Source organism: Coregonus lavaretus (assembly GCF_964263955.1).
Source record: "Coregonus lavaretus genome assembly, chromosome: 15".
Classification (NCBI taxonomy): domain Eukaryota; kingdom Metazoa; phylum Chordata; class Actinopteri; order Salmoniformes; family Salmonidae; genus Coregonus; species Coregonus lavaretus.
Genome location: NC_140002.1, coordinates 48589811 through 48608499, shown reverse-complemented (window position 1 = coordinate 48608499; position 18689 = coordinate 48589811). Strand labels below are relative to the sequence as shown.

General features: G+C 42.0%; 1 protein-coding gene across 1 annotated transcript in view; it reads left to right on the top strand.

The window, feature by feature from the left end:
* Nucleotides 1–16254, top strand: part of LOC311143169 (integrin alpha-X-like) — a gene marked incomplete at its 3' end in the record, with an annotated part of 53207 nt that extends 36953 nt beyond the window's left edge. Inside the window, exons 16-17 of the mRNA XM_084178955.1 lie at nucleotides 15333–15493; nucleotides 16058–16254. Of these exons, the coding sequence (XP_084035081.1) occupies nucleotides 15333–15493; nucleotides 16058–16254 (358 nt within the window). The remainder of the gene's footprint in view (nucleotides 1–15332; nucleotides 15494–16057) is intronic.
* Nucleotides 16255–18689: the final 2435 nt, after the last annotated feature.

Here is an 18689-nt window from a genome sequence, read left to right as displayed (position 1 = left end):
ACTTATGTACAGTTGAAGCCGGAAGTTTACATACACCTTAGCCAAATACATTTAAACTCAGTTTTTCACAATTCCGGACATTTAATCCTAGTAAAAATTCCCTGTCTTAGGTCAGTTAGGATCACCACTTTATTTGAAGAATGTGAAATGTCAGAATAATAGAGAGAATGATTTATTTCAGCTTTTATTTTTTCCATCACATTCCCGGTGGGTCAGAAGTTTACATACACTCAATTAGTATTTGGTAGCATTGCCTTTAAATTGTTTAACTTGTGTCAAACTTTTCGGGTAGCCTTCCACAAGCCTCCCACAATAAGGTGGGTGAATTTTGGCCCATTCCTCCTGACAGAGCTGGTGTAACTGAGTCAGGTTTATAGGACTCCTTGCTCGCACATGCTTTTTCAGTTCTGCCCACAAATGTTCTATAGGATTGAGGTCAGGGCTTGTGATGGCCACTCCAATACCTTTACTTTGTTGTCCTTAAGCCATTTTGCCAGAACTTTGGAAGTATGCTTGGGGTCATTGTCCATTTGGAAGACCCATTTGCGACCAAGCTTTAACTTCCTGACTGATGTCTTGAGATGTTGCTTCAATATATCCACATATTTTCCTTCGTCATGATGCCATCTATTTTGTGAAGTGCACTAGTCCCTCCTGCTGCAAAGCACCCCAACAGCATGATGCTGCCACCCCAGTGCTTCACAGTTGGGATGGTGTTCTTCGGCTTGCAAGCGTCCCCGTTTTTCCTCCAAACATAACAATGGTCATTATGGCCAAACAGTTCTATTTTTGTTTCATCAGACCAGAGGACATTTCTCCAAAAAGTACGATCTTTGTCCCCATGTGCAGTTGCAAACCAAAGTCTGGCTTTTTTATGGCGGTTTTGGAGCAGTGGCTTCTTCCTTGCTGAGCGGCCTTTCAGGTTATGTCGATATAGGATTAGTTTTACTATGGATATAGATACTTTTGTACCTATTTCCTCCAGCATCTTCACAAGGTCCTTTGCTGTTGTTCTGGGATTTATTTGCACTTTTCACAGCAAAGTATGTTCATCTCTAGGAGACAGAACGCGTCTCCTTCCTGAGCAGTATAACGGCTGCATGGTCCCATGGTGTTTATACTTGCGTACTATTGTTTGTACATCCACAGGTACACCTCCAATTGAAACAAATGATGTCAATTAGCCTATCAGAAGCTTCTAAAGCCATGACATCATTTTCTGGAATTTTCCAAGCTGTTTAAAGGCACAGTCAACTTAGTGTATGTAAACTTCTGACCCACTGGAATTGTGATACAGTGAATTATCAGTGAAATAATCTGTCTGTAAACAATTACAGTGGGGAAAAAAAGTATTTAGTCAGCCACCAATTGTGCAAGTTCTCCCACTTAAAAAGATGAGAGAGGCCTGTAATTTTCATCATAGGTACACGTCAACTATGACAGACAAATTGAGAAAAAAAAATCCAGAAAATCACTATGTAGGATTTTTAATGAATTTATTTGCAAATTATGGTGGAAAATAAGTATTTGGTCACCTACAAACAAGCAAGAATTCTGGCTCTCACAGACCTGTAACTTCTTCTTTAAGAGGCTCCTCTGTCCTCCACTCGTTACCTGTATTAATGGCACCTGTTTGAACTTGTTATCCGTATAAAAGACACCTGTCCACAACCTCAAACAGTCACACTCCAAACTCCACTATGGCCAAGACCAAAGAGCTGTCAAAGGACACCAGAAACAAAATTGTAGACCTGCACCAGGCTGGGAAGACTGAATCTGCAATAGGTAAGCAGCTTGGTTTGAAGAAATCAACTGTGGGAGCAATTATTAGGAAATGGAAGACATACAAGACCACTGATAATCTCCCTCGATCTGGGGCTCCACGCAAGAGCTCACCCCGTGGGGTCAAAATGATCACAAGAACGGTGAGCAAAAATCCCAGAACCACATGGGGGGACCTAGTGAATGACCTGCAGAGAGCTGGGACCAAAGTAACAAAGCCTACCATCAGTAACACACTACGCCGCCAGGGACCCAAATCCTGCAGTCCCCCTGCTTAAGCCAGTACATGTCCAGGCCCGTCTGAAGTTTGCTAGAGTGCCTTTGGATGATCCAGAAGAGGATTGGGAGAATGTCATATGGTCAGATGAAACCAAAATAGAACTTTTTGGTAAAAACTCAACTCGTCGTGTTTGGAGGACAAAGAATGCTGAGTTGCATCCAAAGAACACCATACCTACTGTGAAGCATGGGGGTGGAAACATCATGCTTTGGGGCTGTTTTTCTGCAAAGGGACCAGGACGACTGATCCGTGTAAAGGAAAGAATGAATGGGGCCATGTATCATGAGATTTTGAGTGAAAACCTCCTTCCATCAGCAAGGGCATTGAAGATGAAACGTGGCTGGGTCTTTCAGCATGACAATGATCCCAAACACACCGCCAGGGCAACGAAGGAGTGGCTTCGTAAGAAGCATTTCAAGGTCCTGGAGTGGCCTAGCCAGTCTCCAGATCTCAACCCCATAGAAAATCTTTGGAGGGAGTTGAAAGTCTGTGTTGCCCAGCCACAGCCCCAAAACATCACTGCTCTAGAGGAGATCTGCATGGAGGAATGGGCCAAAATACCAGCAACAGTGTGTGAAAACCTTGTGAAGACTTACAGAAAACGTTTGACCTGTGTCATTGCCAACAAAGGGTATATAACAAAGTATTGAGAAACTTTTGTTATTGACCAAATACTTATTTTCCACCATAATTTGCAAATACATTCATTAAAAATCCTACAATGTGATTGTCTGGATTTTTTTTCCTCATTTTGTCTGTCATAGTTGACGTGTACCTATGATGAAAATTACAGGCCTCTCTCATCTTTTTAAGTGGGAGAACTTGCACAATTGGTGGCTGACTAAATACTTTTTTTCCCCACTGTACATGTGTCATGCGCAAAGTAGATGTCCTAACCGACTTGCCAAAACTATAGTTTGTTAACAAGAAATTTGTGGAGTGATTGAAAAAACGAGTTTTAATGACTCCAACCTAAGTGTATGTAAACTTACGACTTCAACTGTAAATAAGGTATTTCAGTTTTTTATTTTGTATACATTTGCAAACATTTCTAAAAACCTGTTTTCACTTTGTCATTATGCGGTATTGTGTGTAGATTGATGAGTAAAACAATTAATGTAATCCATTTTAGAATAAGGCTGTAACGTAACAAAATGTGGAAAAAGTCAAGGGGTCTGAATACTTTCCGAATGCACTGTCTGTAACTCCTGAAGCCTATGTCCCCATGAGCTCCCGAGTCTAGCTAACGTTAGCTAGCTAGCGTCGCGAAGTAGCATTTCGCTAGCTGAGCTGTTCTAAAAGAAAATGGCTGATATGAATAACACTGTAGCTAGTTAGCAAGCCCTCCTCGGTGACAATGGTATTGGGGCGCGGAAATGTCAGATTCCTATTTTAATTTGATGTTTACTGTCATTGAAGTTGACGGTTACTACTGGTTTCAGATCAGAGGTGAGACATTTTCCACCGTGTTTTGGTAAGGGATCAGAGTGACATCGCACTCAAGAAGTCTCAACAAATCACCCGATGGGTTCTATGTTGAGACTCATGAATATTCATGAAGTTGCCCCCGCCTTCCTACAGAAGGAAATTTTGCGCACGGGAAAGAACACATTTGTAAAATGATAAATTGTTGCCAGTGGCGATTTTAGCATGTACATTTTGGTGGGGCAAACTCAAAAAACATTTTTGAGATGCAAACCACTACACAACACTAAACAATACATTAATTGCACTATAACGGTGACAAGACGGTGCCCACAAACTGTTAGGGCCTACATAAAGCTGTCCCAACAGCAGAGCTTTCTTTTCAGCACCATGGAGTGAATCCTTACCACTGCTACACCTGGCTATCGGCAGAGCCTTGTCTGGCAGCGAAACAGTTCATTCAGCCTCATTTACTGCCTTTAAAAAAAACATAGCTGATATGGCTGACTTGCTTAAACAAATGTAGTTTCTACTGACAATTGAGATGTACAAAGTGGCATAAGAGGACGACAAGTGGATAAGAGGCAATCAGTAATTTCGATTAAGACATTAATGAGCGCGCTAGGAAGGACGTAGTCAATATAACTATTTGTTCAGCACTTTTGAAATGTACAGCGACAGAATTCAGAACATGGGCCGTTCTTACAGTATTCTCCCGTTGGATAAATAAAGGGGGCATAAGCAGACAATGAAAGCTCTTACAATATTCGATGATTACATTTCTCTAAAACAGAACAGTAGGCTAAGTTATGAGGGGGAAAGGGACCACATTATTAGGGTGAGGCACATGGGCTACTAACAGCTTACTACACAACATACACATAGTATTACTTTCTTAGCTACAGTATACATATCTCCCTGGTATATTACATAATTTATGCAGCAGCATACAATACATTTTTGGACTCACCTTTTTGTTGTGCTCACTTGAACAGGAAGGTGCCGCGGCGGTCCTTCTTGTGGGCAAATTTTGTCATCAAAGTCTGGCGTTCTCTAGATTTATGGTGCTTTCAAGACAACTGGGAACTCTGAAAAAAACAAGTTTGAATCATGACGTCAGTGATCTTCAAGTTGGAGCTCTATAAAGAGGCCCAAGTTCCCGACTTGGAATTCCGAGTTGGATGACCTTTCAAAATGTATTTTCCCAGTCGGAGCTCGTTTTTTTCTGAGTTCCCAGTTGTCTTGAACTCAATGAAGTCTGAGATTTCCCAGTTCCGAGTTTCCAGTTGTTTTGAACGCGGCAGAAGTCATGCTGGATTGACAACACGGCCAATGTATTCAACCTTTTAGGCTAATAGCCTAAACAAACCGTTATAGCTCCGTTATTGTCTTTACATGATTGCACAAACATTTTCTTAGCCTATATTGTTGAGCATTTGACACTATAGAAAACTCACTACAATGCAAAACCCAAACTCACCTCTTTTACCGAACTAATTAGATCCAAATCAACCCCGCCGCAGTGCTGACCTCCTCGGCCCTGCGTTTTGCCTGGTGTTGAAAGGCCAGCTTTCTTATTCCCTGTCCTCGAGCTGACGTAATAACTGTGATGCTCACCGGTGGTGCGTTAACTCTTTGACGCATACAACCATGTATTTGTGATCATTGTTGAGTGGTCCCTGTAGCGTACGATCACAAATATGTGATTGGAACATTAGCAACAAAACGTATGATGCAACAAACGCGTCTAAACAGCATTGTCTGAAAAGCATCTAAACAATGTTTTGTACTGATGGGAAATAAAGGTTGTCACAACTTTATTCCTCAATTTCACCTTTTATTGTAAAAGATAAATGCGAACTTCATCATCCAAACATCACATGGAACATCCACAGCTAAACTCATTCCATAAACCAGTCTAAATAACAGGTTGCGCTGACCAAAATAAATACATAAGTTAGCTACCTAGCTAGTTTACAATGTACCACATCTCTCTGAGCACAAGGGAGAAATGTCATATTGTTTAGAACAGAGATGCGTGTCAGCTAAGCTAACAGCAGCTAAATTCTTTGTGATGGCAGCCATGTTTGTTTATGTTTGACTTGGCGAAAACTCCCTAATCCCAGAATGCCATTCACTATAAGACGCAAATAAACAAAGTCAAAGATGCCTGAAAAATATTCACTTAGTTTAGCCACTTTTCAGCATATTACAAATCTTCGATGTACTTGTTACAGTGTATGCAAGAACCAGAGCACATGACTTGACAAGTCGTTTACCGTTTTTGACAAATCGCAAAGCAAATAAAATGTTATCACCTCACATATCATCACACCAAATACAAGCCTACTGCCTAGCCTCACCGTAACGCGATAGCTAAACAGGGATGAAACCATTTTAGGGGGGTTTGTGAGAGGGTTCATTTAATTTGTGGGGGGTTTTCAAGTCCATGGGGGTTATAAATGGGGAAAGGTATCGTGGGGGGATATGATGCAGGAAATATTACTATGATGGGGGGATTTATCAATAAATGGGGGGCAAACACAGGAGGAGTTTATACGCTAAATTAAAATAAAAGCCCTGGAAAGGGTGGTCTGAGCTGGCAACCCTGAGGTACCAACGTTACAATCTGATGCCGCGTACAAAACAACTGGGAACTCGGAAATCTCCGACTTCCAACTTCAAAACAACTGGGAACTCTGGGGGAAAAAAGGGCTCAGACTGGGATTCTTTTCTTTTTTAATAGTCATCCAACTCAGAATTCCAACTCGGGAACTCAGGCCTCTTTCTAGAGCTCCGACTTTCTGACCTGTAGATCAATGACATCATGGTTAGACCTATTATTTTTCAGAGTTCCCAGTTGTCTTGAAAGCACCATAAGTCAGTCGAGTGAACTTTCCCTTGTTATAACATCTTTGGTCTGACAGACGCTTACGTGACAACCAGAATGCATTGTATGATGTCAACAAACATGGCGCCACACATAGCCAGCAAATAGCTTAGCATTAGCTCATCATAATCAGTACAACCTTCAAAAAAGTATTTTACACACATCATATGTGTCCATTACAACCTATGCAAGAATCAGAATGCATGATTTGTCACCAGTACTTGAAAACGTGAATAAAACAGTAAATACATTATGATCCATACATACATACGGTGTGCTACAGTAGAAACAACAACACGATATACAGAAAATAAGCCACTATTACTTTGATAGGAACACATACATGTCCAAAGTCCAATTTGTAAGGAAAACAACAATGAAGGCAATGCAGGTACCAGCCAGAAAATGTGCTGGGGGAAAAAGTTTGTGCAAGGCCTGTTCTGACTAGAAATGCGCAATATCTTCATACTTGATCTGGGGAAACACAGGGGAAGTGCTTGGGTCTTGACCGGCTCAGTAAAGCCTCAAACACAAATTGTGCTTATGTGAATTAATGAGGAGGCGGAACACACCTCAATTCAAACTGTTGTTAGAAAATAAAACTTGTTAGAAAATAATTTGAAATTCACAAGTTGAAACATAGCCTATAGATAATTAGCAGGCAGCGTGCCTTGATTTGAGGGTAGCGTGGGTTAACTGTCCTGTTGCGTAACAATCACATTTTGGAACAGTGAGTGCATTCTGACATCACGCGCATAAAAAAACTCACGCTGGGGCGACCGTTAGAGATATTTGGAACTCAAGCGTGAAAAGGTTAAGAGTTTCCCCTTTCAAACAGCGAGCCCATCCACACTGAATAAAAACGGTTTTACGGTGTTGTGGAAATTCTTACACAGGGACACTCAAAGTCAATCATAACCTCTTAAGGATCAGACCCTTCGTTTCAATTTCTACCTAAAATGACATACCCAAATCTAACTGCCTGTAGCTCAGGACCTGAAGCAAGGATATGCATATTCTTGGTACTAGTTGAAAGGAAACACTTTAACGTTTGTGGAAATGTGAAATTAATGTAGGAGAACATAACACAATAGATCTGGTAAAAGATAATACAATCAAAGAAACATAAGTTTTCTATTTTCTATTTTTGACATGAAAAATAAAAGCCATACATTCAGACAGGAAGTTGTAGGTAATTTAGAAGTTGTCTATAAGAGGGAAACAGTGTACGTGCAAAGTTTCAGACTGATACCTTCAAGAATGAGGGAGCTACATAACATTTAGTATGAAGTCACCCAGGTGTCCCTCACGAGTTTGCCCAAATGTACCCAAGTGGCCTCCAAGTGGCCGAATTGGTAAAATGATACATTTTCAAGTACAAACAGTGAGGGAAAAAAGTATTTGATCCCCTGCTGATATTGTATGTTTGCCCACTGACAAAGAAATGATCAGTCTATAATTGTAATGGTAGGTTTATTTGAACAGTGAGAGACAGAATAACAACAAGAAAATCCATGTAAAAAATGTTTTAAATTGATTTGCATTTTAATAAGGGAGTATAAGTATTTGACCCCCTCTCAATCAGAAAGATTTCTGGCTCCCAGGTGTCTTTTATACAGGTAACGAGCTGAGATTAGGAGTACACTCTTAAAGGGAGTGCTCCTAATCTCAGTTTGTTACCTGTATAAAAGACACCTGTCCACAGAAGCAATCAATCCATCAGATTCCAAACTCTCCACCATGGCCAAGACCAAAGAGCTCTCCAAGGATTTCAGGGACAAGATTGTAGACCTACACAAGGCTGGAATGGGCTACAAGACCATTGCCAAGCAGCTTGGTGAGAAGGTGACAACAGTTGGTGCGATTATTCGCAAATGGAAGAAACACAAAATAACTGTCAATCTCCCTCTGCCTGGGGCTCAATGCAAGATCTAACCTTGTGGAGTTGCAATGATCATGAGAATGGTGAGGAATCAGCCCAGAACTACACGGGAGGATCTTGTCAATGATCTCAAGGAAGCTGGGACCATAGTCACCAAGAAAACAATTGGTAACACACTACGCCGTGAAGGACTGAAATCCTGCAGCGCCCGCAAGGTCCCCCTGCTCAAGAAATCACATATACAGGCCCGTCTGAAGTTTTCCAATGAACATCTGAATGATTCAGAGGAGAACTGGGTGAAAGTGTTGTGGTCAGATGAGACCAAAATCGAGCTCTTTGGCATCAACTCAACTCGCCGTGTTTGGAGGAGGAGGAATGCTGTCTACGACCCCAAGAACACCATCCCCATCGTCAAACATGGAGGTGGAAACATTATGCTTTGGGGCGCCATGTACCGTCAAATATTGGGTGAGAACCTCCTTCCCTCAGCCAGGGCATTGAAAATGGGTCGTGGATGGGTATTCCAGCATGACACTGACCCAAAACACACGGCCAAGGCAACAAAGGAGTGGCTCAAAAAGAAGCACATTAAGGTCCTGGAGTGGCCTAGCCAGTCTCCAGACCTTAATCCCATAGAAAATATGTGGAGGGAGCTGATGGTTCGAGTTGCCAAACGTCAGGCTCGAAACCTTAATGACTTGGAGAAGATCTGCAAAGAGGAGTGGGACAAAATCCCTCCTGAGATGTGTGCAAACCTGGTGGCCAACTACAAGAAACGTCTGACCTCTGTGATTGCCCACAAGGGTTTTACCACCAAGTACTAAGTCATGTTTTGCAGAGTGGTCAAATACGTATTTCCCTCATTAAAATGCAAATCAATTTATAACATTTTTGACATGCGTTTTTCTTGATTTTTTTGTTGTTATTCTGTCTCTCACTGTTCAAATAAACCTACCATTAAAATGATAGACTGATCATGTCTTTGTCAGTGGGCGCAAACATACAAAATAAGCAGGGGATCAAATGCTTTTTTCCATCACTGTAACTATAGAGAACATACAAAAATGCTATGGTAATAAAAAATACAAGTTTACACACTCCCAGGAATGTCATACATGATGGATCATTAGCTCCCTACATAAGACACTAACCTTCACACATCTAGATGGCCGGGCGGGGTGGGTGTGCTGCCATAGACAGCAGCAGGGGTCCGACTGAATGAACCAGTTTCTAATGGAGAACTTGAATGTGGTCTCTTTGGTGTTGGATCGCAGAGGTCATCTAGCACTATAGAAGATTACAAAAAGTCAGGTAGAACTTAAGTTTACTATTACCTATTTTATTGAACCTTTATTTTAGCAGAGGTGAGCCCTGAATCAATATTTTACGGATGAGCCCTGCATCAATACATCAAATAAACACATATCTATAAACATAATTTATATAGAGTTTGGGGCACACAATCACTATAATGAAATACAGTGGGGAAAAAAAGTATTTAGTCAGCCACCAATTGTGCAAGTTCTCCTACTTAAAAAGATGAGAGAGGCCTGTAATTTTCATGATAGGTACACATCAACTATGACAGACAAAATGAGAAAAAAAAATCCAGAAAATCACATTGTAGGATTTTTAATGAATTTATTTGCAAATTATGGTGGAAAATAAGTATTTGGTCAATAACAAAAGTTTCTCAATACTTTGTTATATACCCTTTGTTGGCAATGACACAGGTCAAACGTTTTCTGTAAGTCTTCACAAGGTTTTCACACACTGTTGCTGGTATTTTGGCCCATTCCTCCATGCAGATCTCCTCTAGAGCAGTGATGTTTTGGGGCTGTCGCTGGGCAACACAGACTTTCAACTCCCTCCAAAGATTTTCTATGGGGTTGAGATCTGGAGACTGGCTAGGCCACTCCAGGACCTTGAAATGCTTCTTACGAAGCCACTCCTTCGTTGCCCGGGCGGTGTGTTTGGGATCATTGTCATGCTGAAAGACCCAGCCACGTTTCATGTTCAATGCCCTTGCTGATGGAAGGAGGTTTTCACTCAAAATCTCACGATACATGGCCCCATTCATTCTTTCCTTTACACGGATCAGTCGTCCTGGTCCCTTTGCAGAAAAACAGCCCCAAAGCATGATGTTTCCACCCCCATGCTTCACAGTAGGTATGGTGTTCTTTGGATGCAACTCAGCATTCTTTGTCCTCCAAACACGACGAGTTGAGTTTTTACCAAAAAGTTCTATTTTGGTTTCATCTGACCATATGACATTCTCCCAATCCTCTTCTGGATCATCCAAATGCACTCTAGCAAACTTCAGACGGGCCCGGACATGTACTGGCTTAAGCAGGGGGACACGTCTGCCACTGCAGGATTTGAGTCCCTGGCGGCGTAGTGTGTTACTGATGGTAGGCTTTGTTACTTTGGTCCCAGCTCTCTGCAGGTCATTCACTAGGTCCCCCCGTGTGGTTCTGGGATTTTTGCTCACCGTTCTTGTGATCATTTTGACCCCACGGGGTGAGATCTTGCGTGGAGCCCCAGATCGAGGGAGATTATCAGTGGTCTTGTATGTCTTCCATTTCCTAATAATTGCTCCCACAGTTGATTTCTTCAAACCAAGCTGCTTACCTATTGCAGATTCAGTCTTCCCAGCCTGGTGCAGGTCTACAATTTTGTTTCTGGTGTCCTTTGACAGCTCTTTGGTCTTGGCCATAGTGGAGTTTGGAGTGTGACTGTTTGAGGTTGTGGACAGGTGTCTTTTATACTGATAACAAGTTCAAACAGGTGCCATTAATACAGGTAACGAGTGGAGGACAGAGGAGCCTCTTAAAGAAGAAGTTACAGGTCTGTGAGAACCAGAAATCTTGCTTGTTTGTAGGTGACCAAATACTTATTTTCTACCATAATTTGCAAATAAATTCATTAAAAATCCTACAATGTGATTTTCTGGATTTTTTTTTCTCAATTTGTCTGTCATAGTTGACGTGTACCTATGATGAAAATTACAGGCCTCTCTCATCTTTTTAAGTGGGAGAACTTGCACAATTGGTGGCTGACTAAATACTTTTTTCCCCCACTGTATGTTTACCAAGAGTAAATAGGGCACAGACCTACAATGTATTTATACAGACCTACAATGTATTAGCATAGCCATTGTGTATTTTATGTTGACTGAGTCTCTAGCACTATAGAAGATTTTAAAAAATCAGTAAGAACTCAAGTTTACTATTATTTATTTTATTGGACCTTTATTTTAGCAGGGGGGTGAGCCCTAGCCAATGTGTATTATTATGTTGACTATCACATGCTGTGCCTGTGGTTTTCGAGTGCCCTATTTACTATTGGTAAACATATTTCATTACAGTGATTATATACACTACCGTTCAAAAGTTTGGGGTCACTTAGAAATGTCCTTGTTTTCGAAAGAAAAGCAAATTTTTTGTCCATTAAAATAACATCAAATTGATCAGAAATACAGTGTAGACATTGTTAATGTTGTAAATGGCTATTGTAGCTGGAAACGGCTGATTTGTTATGGAATATCTACATAGGCGTACAGAGGCCCATTATCAGCAACCATCAGTCCTGTGTTCCAATGGCACGTTGTGTTTGCTAATCCAAGTTTATCATTTTAAAAGGCTAATTGATCATTAGAAAATGATTTTGCAATTATGTTAGCACAGCTGAAAACTGTTGTGCTAATTAAAGAAGCAATAAAACTTTGAGACTAGTTGAGTATATGGAGCATCAGCAATTGTGGGTTCGATTACAGACTCAAAATGGCCAGAATCAAATAACTTTCTTCTGAAACTCGTCAGTCTATACTTGTTCTGAGAAATGAAGGCTATTCCATGCGAGAAATTGCCAAGAAACTGAAGATCTCATACAACGTTGTGTACTACTCCCTTCACAGAACAGCGCAAACTGGCTCTAACCACAATAGAAAGAGTGGGAGGCCCTGGTGCACAACTGAGCAAGAGGACAAATACATTAGAGTGTCTAGTTTGAGAAACAGACGTCTCACAGGTCCTCAACTGGCAGCTTCAATAAATAGTACCAGCAAAACAACAGTCTCAACGTCAACAGTGAAGAGGCGACACCGGGATGCTGACTTTTTCAGTTCTGCCAACAAATGTGCTATAGGATTGAGGTCAGGGCTTTGTGATGGCCACTCCAATACCTTGACTTTGTTGTCCTTAAACCATTTTGCCACAATTTTGGAAGTATGCTTGGGGTCATTGTCCATTTGGAAGACCCATTTGCGACCAAGCTTTAACTTCCTGAATGATGTCTTGAGATGTTGCTTCAATATATCCACATAATTTTCCTTCCTCATGATGCCATCTATTTTGTGAAGTGCACCAGTCCCTCCTACAGCAGAGCACCCCCACAGCATGATGCTGCCACCCCCGTGCTTCACGGTTGGGATGGTGTTCTTTGGCTTGCAAGCATCCCCCTTTTTCCTCCAGACATAACGATGGTCATTATGGCCAAACAGTTCTATTTTTGTTTAATCAGATTTCTCCAAAAAGTACGATATTTGTCCCCATGTGTAGTTGCAAACCGTAGTCTGGTTTTTTTATGGCGGTTTTGGAGCAGTGGCTTCTTCCTTGCTGAGCGGCCTTTCAGGTTATGTCGATATAGAACTCGTTTTACTGTGGATATAGATACTTTTGTACCTGTTTCCTCCAGCATCTTCACAAGGTCCTTTGCTGTTGTTCTGGGATTGATTTGCACTTTTCGCACCAAAGTACGTTCATCTCTACCAGACAGAATGCATCAACAAATTTTCTTCTGAGATTTTGGCTGATTTATTTAGATTTTCCCATGATGTCAAGCAAAGAGGCACTGAGTTTGAAGGTAGGCCTTGAAATACATCCACTGGTACACCTCCAATTGACTCAAATTATGTCAGTTAGCCTATCAGAAGCTTCTAAAGCCATGACATCATTTTCTGGAATTTTCCAAGCTGTTTAAAGGCACAGTCAACTTAGTGTATGTAAACTTCTGACCCACTGGAATTGTGATACAGTGAATTATAAGTGAAATAATCTGTCTGTAAACAATTGTTGGAAACATTACTTGTGTCATGCACAAAGTAGATGTCCTAACCGACTTGCCAAAACTATAGTTTGTTAATAAGACATTTGTGGAGTGGTTGAAAAACGAGTTATAATGACTCCAACTGAAGTGTATGTAAACTTCTGACTTCAACTGTATATATATACAGTACCAGTCAAAGGTTTGAACACACCTACTCATTCCAGGGTTTTTCTTTTTTTTTTTTTACTATTTTCTACATTGTAGAATAATAGTGAATACATCAACACTATGAAATAACATATATGGAATCATGTAGTAACCAAAAAAGTGTTAAACAAATAAAAATATATTTTAGATTCATAAGTAGCCACCCTTTGCCTTGACGTCTTTGCACACTCTTGGCATTCTCTCAGACAGCTTTATGAGGTAGTCACCTGGAATGCATTTCAATTAACAGGTGTGCCGTTTGAGCCAATCAGTGGAGTTGTGGAGTTGTGACAAGGTAGGGGTGGTAAACAGAAGATTATTTGGTAAAATACCAAGTCCATAATATGGCAAGAACATCTCAAATAAGCAAAGAGAAACGACAGTCCATCATTACTTTAAGACATGAAGGTCAGTCAATACGGAACATTTCAAGACCTTTGAAAGTTTCTTCAAGTGCAGTCACAAAAACCATCAAGCGCTATGATGAAACTTGCTCTCATGAGGACCGCCACAGGAAAGGAAGACCCAAAGTTACCTCTGCTGCAGAGGATATGTTCATTAGAGTTACCAGCCTCAGAAATTGCAGCCCAATAAATGCTTCAAAAAGTTCAAGTAACAGACACATCTCAACATCAACTGTTCAGAGGAGACTGCGTGAATCAGGCCTTCATGGTCGAATTGCTGCAAAGAAACCACTACTAAAGGACACCAATAAGGAGAAGAGACTTGCTTGGGCCTAGAAACATGAGCAATGGACATTAGATCGGTGGAAATCTGTCCTTTGGTCTGATGAGTCCACATTTGAGATTTTTGGTTCCAACCGCTGTGTCTTTGTGAGACGCAAAGTAGCTGAACGGATGATCTCTGCATGTGTGGTTCCCACCGTGAAGCATGGAGGAGGCGGTGTGATGGTATAGGGGTCCTTTGCTGGGACACTGTCAGTGATTTGTTTAGAATTCAAGGCACACTAACCAGCATGGCTACCACAGCATTCTGCAGCAATACGCCATCCCATCTGGTTTGGGCTTAGTGGGACTATTATTTGTTTTTCAACAGGACAATGACCCAACACACCTCCAGGCTGTGTAAGAGCTATTTGACCAAGAAGGAGAGTGATTGAGTGCTGCATCAGATGACCCGGCCTCCACAATCACCCGAACTCAATCCAATTGAGATGGTTTGGGATGAGTTGGACTGCAGAGTGAAGGAAAAGCAGCCAACAAGTGCTCAGCATATGTGGGAACTCCTTCAAGACTGTTGGAAAAGCATTCCAGGTGAAGCTGGTTGAGTGTGCAAAGCTGTCATCAAGGCAAAGGGTGGCTACTTTGAAGAATCTCAAATATAAAATATATTTTGATTTGTTTAACACTTTGTTGGTTACTACATGATTCCATATGTGTTATTTCATTGTTTTGATGCCTTCACTATTATTCTACAATGTAGAAAATAGTAAAAATCAAGAAAAACCCTTGAATGAGTAGGTCTGTCCAAACTTATGACTGGTACTGTATATATATATATATATATATATATATATATATATATAATTTTTTTTGCTAAACAGGTGGGGCTCAAAACAGGTGGGGCTCTGAATGACGGGTTGCCACTGATTGTTGCACAGGTCATAGAGGCAGGCAGGTAGCTTTATATAACCCCCAACTGTTGCAAACCAAATAGTAGGGAGATGAAGTTGATGAATTTCCTGCCTAGGCTAGGGGATAGTGGAATTATGACATTAACACGTCATAATTCCTCTTGTCCACCCAAGGTCCCAGCCAGTGATGCGTGTGTTGTCTGTTGTGTCCTCTTGTCCACCCCAGGTCCCAGCCAGTGATGCGTGTGTTGGTGTCTGTCACCATGGACCCACCCGTGATCTCCCAGAACTCCTTCCACTGTGCTGTCCCCATGGCCCTTAACACTCCCGTAACCACAGCCATTCTGTGTGTCACTGTCACTGGGGCCCACGTGGGAAACATACAGGGTACAGAGTATCTCCACACTACAACACACAGCACAACACACTCTACTTTGAGTTTTATTACTGGAATGAGAGGAATTTGTTATATTGGCTCGGTTTGTTTGTCCATTGAAAATGCTTTTTTAGTCCAGGACTAGGCTTAATCTGTGTCCGGGAAACTGGCTCTTAGGCTGTTAGACAACACCTGTTACATCTATTTAACATTTTGATAATGTTTGGATATTTTATGGTATCTCATTGTTAAAAATTTTTTTAAATTCGCGACCCCACCCCAAATCGAATGACACAACCTTAAAATGTGTACATTTCAATTTTTACATCAACACACAACCTTCAAGTCATTACATTTTCATCTTTCTTATCAAAATTAAGATAATATAATAAATACATTTATTCTAATAATCTTTCTCAAAAAAGGTTGTATATTGTTCCATATTGAATACCAAAATGTAAAAAAACAAAACAAAAAAAAGACAATTGAAGCCACTTTCTTTAGAAATGTGGCGACCCCACTGCGAACCCGACTTTGAATACCTCTGCTGTAACTGGTATGTTTCTCTGCCCTAGCTTCTCTCCAGGCGTCAGTGTCTTTGACTGTGGATCTACTGGAGGACCAGACCAGGACCAGGCCAGCCCGTCTGCTCTTCTACCCCAGATCAACATCCTCCAGCTGGAATATGACGGTTACAGGCACTGCCTGCCACAACTTCTCCCTCAGTATCCCGGTCAGTGGTAGCTTCACACCACTTTCTATGTCTGTGTAGAAATGTACCACATTAGTCACGGGCTTCATCAATAAGTGCATAGACGACGTTGTCCCCACTGTGACTATACGAACGTATCCAAACCAAAAGCCATAGATTACAGGAAATATCCACACTGGGCTAAAGGCTAGAGTTAACACTTACAAGAAACGGGACACAAACATGGACGCATACAAGAAAGCCTGCTACTACCTCCGAGACATCAGACATGAAAAAGGACAATATAGGAGGAAGGTGGAATCCTATTACACTGGCTCCGACACTCGTTGTATTCTGCAGGGTTTGCAGACGATAATGGATTAGAAAGGGAAACCCAGTCGTGAGATGCCCAGTGATGCAGAATTACCAAACAAGCTAAATCAATCAAATTGTATTTATAAAGCCCTTTTTACATCAGCAGATGTCAAAGTGCTATACAAAAACCCAGCCTAAAAATGCCTTTTATGCTCGCTTTGGGGAATACAACACTGAGTCTTGCGTGAAAGCCCCCGTTGTTCCAGATGACTGTGTGATCTCGCTCTCTGTGGCCGATGTGAGTAAAATATTTTAATAAGACAACACTCGCAAGGCTGCCGGAACAGACGGAATACCAGGGCGCAATCTCAAAGCATGCACAGACGAGCTGGCAACTGTCTTCACTGACATTTTCAATGTCTCCTTGTCCCAGTCTGTAATCCCAACATGTTTCAAGCTGACCACCATTGTCCCTGTTCCCAAGAACTCCAAGGTAACCTGCCTAAATGACTATCGCCCTGTAGCACTTACATCTTTAATTATCAAGTGCTTTGAAAGGCTGGTCATGACATACATCGATACCATCATCCCAGACACCCTGGACCCACTCCAATTCGCAGACTGCCACAACAGATCCACAGATGACGCAATCTCAATTGCACTTCACACTGCCCTCTCCCACCTGGACAAGAGGGGAAATAACTATGAGAAAATGCTGTTCATAGACTACAGTTCAGCGTTCAACACCATAGTCCCATCCAAGCTCATCACCAAGCAGGTCACCCTGGAACTGAACACCTCCCTCTGCAACTGGATCCTGGACTTCCTGACGGGCCGGTCCCAGGTGTTGAGGGTAGGCAACAACACCTCCGCTCCTGTACTTCCTGTTCATCCACAACTGCGTGGCCATGCACAACTCCAACACTATCATCAGGTTTGCTGACGACACGACGTTGCTAGGCCTGATCACCAACAGTGATTAGACAGCCTACAGGGAGGAGGTCAGAGACTTGACAGTGTGGTGCCACAACAACAATCTCTCCCTCTATGTCAGTAAGACCAAGGAGCTGATCGTGGACTACAGGAGAAAGAGGGGAGAGCATGCCCCCATCCACATCAACGGGGCTTTAGTGGAGCGGGTCGAGAGCTTCAAATTCCTTGGTGTACACATGACTAAGGACAGCACCTCTCCCCCCTCAGGAAGCTGACACGATTTGGCATGGGCCCTCGGATCCTCAAAAAGTTATACAGCTGCGCAATTGAGAGCATCTTGAATGGCTGTATCACCGCTTGGTATGGCAAATGCACAACCATCAACCCCATAGCGCTACAGAGGGGGCCGAGCTCCCTGCCACCCAGGACCTCTATATCAGGCGGTGTCAGAGGAAGGGCCGATAAATTGCCAAAGACTCCAGCCACCCAAGCCATAGACTGTTCACTCTGCTACCGTGCAGCAAACGGTACTGGAGCATCGGCTCTCGGACCAACAAGCGCCGAGACAGCTTCTACCCCCAAGCCATAAGACTGCTAAATAGCCTTAAGACTGCTAAATATACTGAACAAATATATAAACTCAACATGAAACAATTTCAAAGATTTTACTGAGTTACAGTTCATATAAGGAAATCAGTCAATTTAAATAAATGCATTAGGCCCTCATCTATGGATTTCACATGACTGGGCAGGGGTGCAGCCATGGGTGGGCCTGGGAGAGCATAGGGGAGCCAGGCCCAGCCAGTCAGAATGAGTTTTTCCCCACAAAAGGGCTGTATTACAGACACACCGTCCCTCAGACTATCCCGCAGGTGAAGAAGCCGGATGTGGAGGTCCTGGGCTGGCGTGGTTAACGTGGCCTGCGGTTGTGAGGCCAGTTGGACGTACTGCCAAATTCTCTAAAACAACATTGGTAGAGAAATGAACATTCCATTTTCTGGCAACAGCTCTGGTGGACATTCCTGCAGTCAGCATCACAATTTCAGACTCCCTCAAACCTTGAGTCATCTATGGCATTGTGTTGTGTGACAATTGTCCCCAGCACAAGGTGCACCTGTGTAATGATTATGCTGTTTAATCAGCTTCTTGATATGCCACACCTGTCAGGTGGATGGATTATCTTGGCAAAGGATAAATGCTCACTAACAGAGATGCAAAAAATTTTTTTTGCAAAAACGTTTAGAAAAATACGATTTTTGTGCGCATGG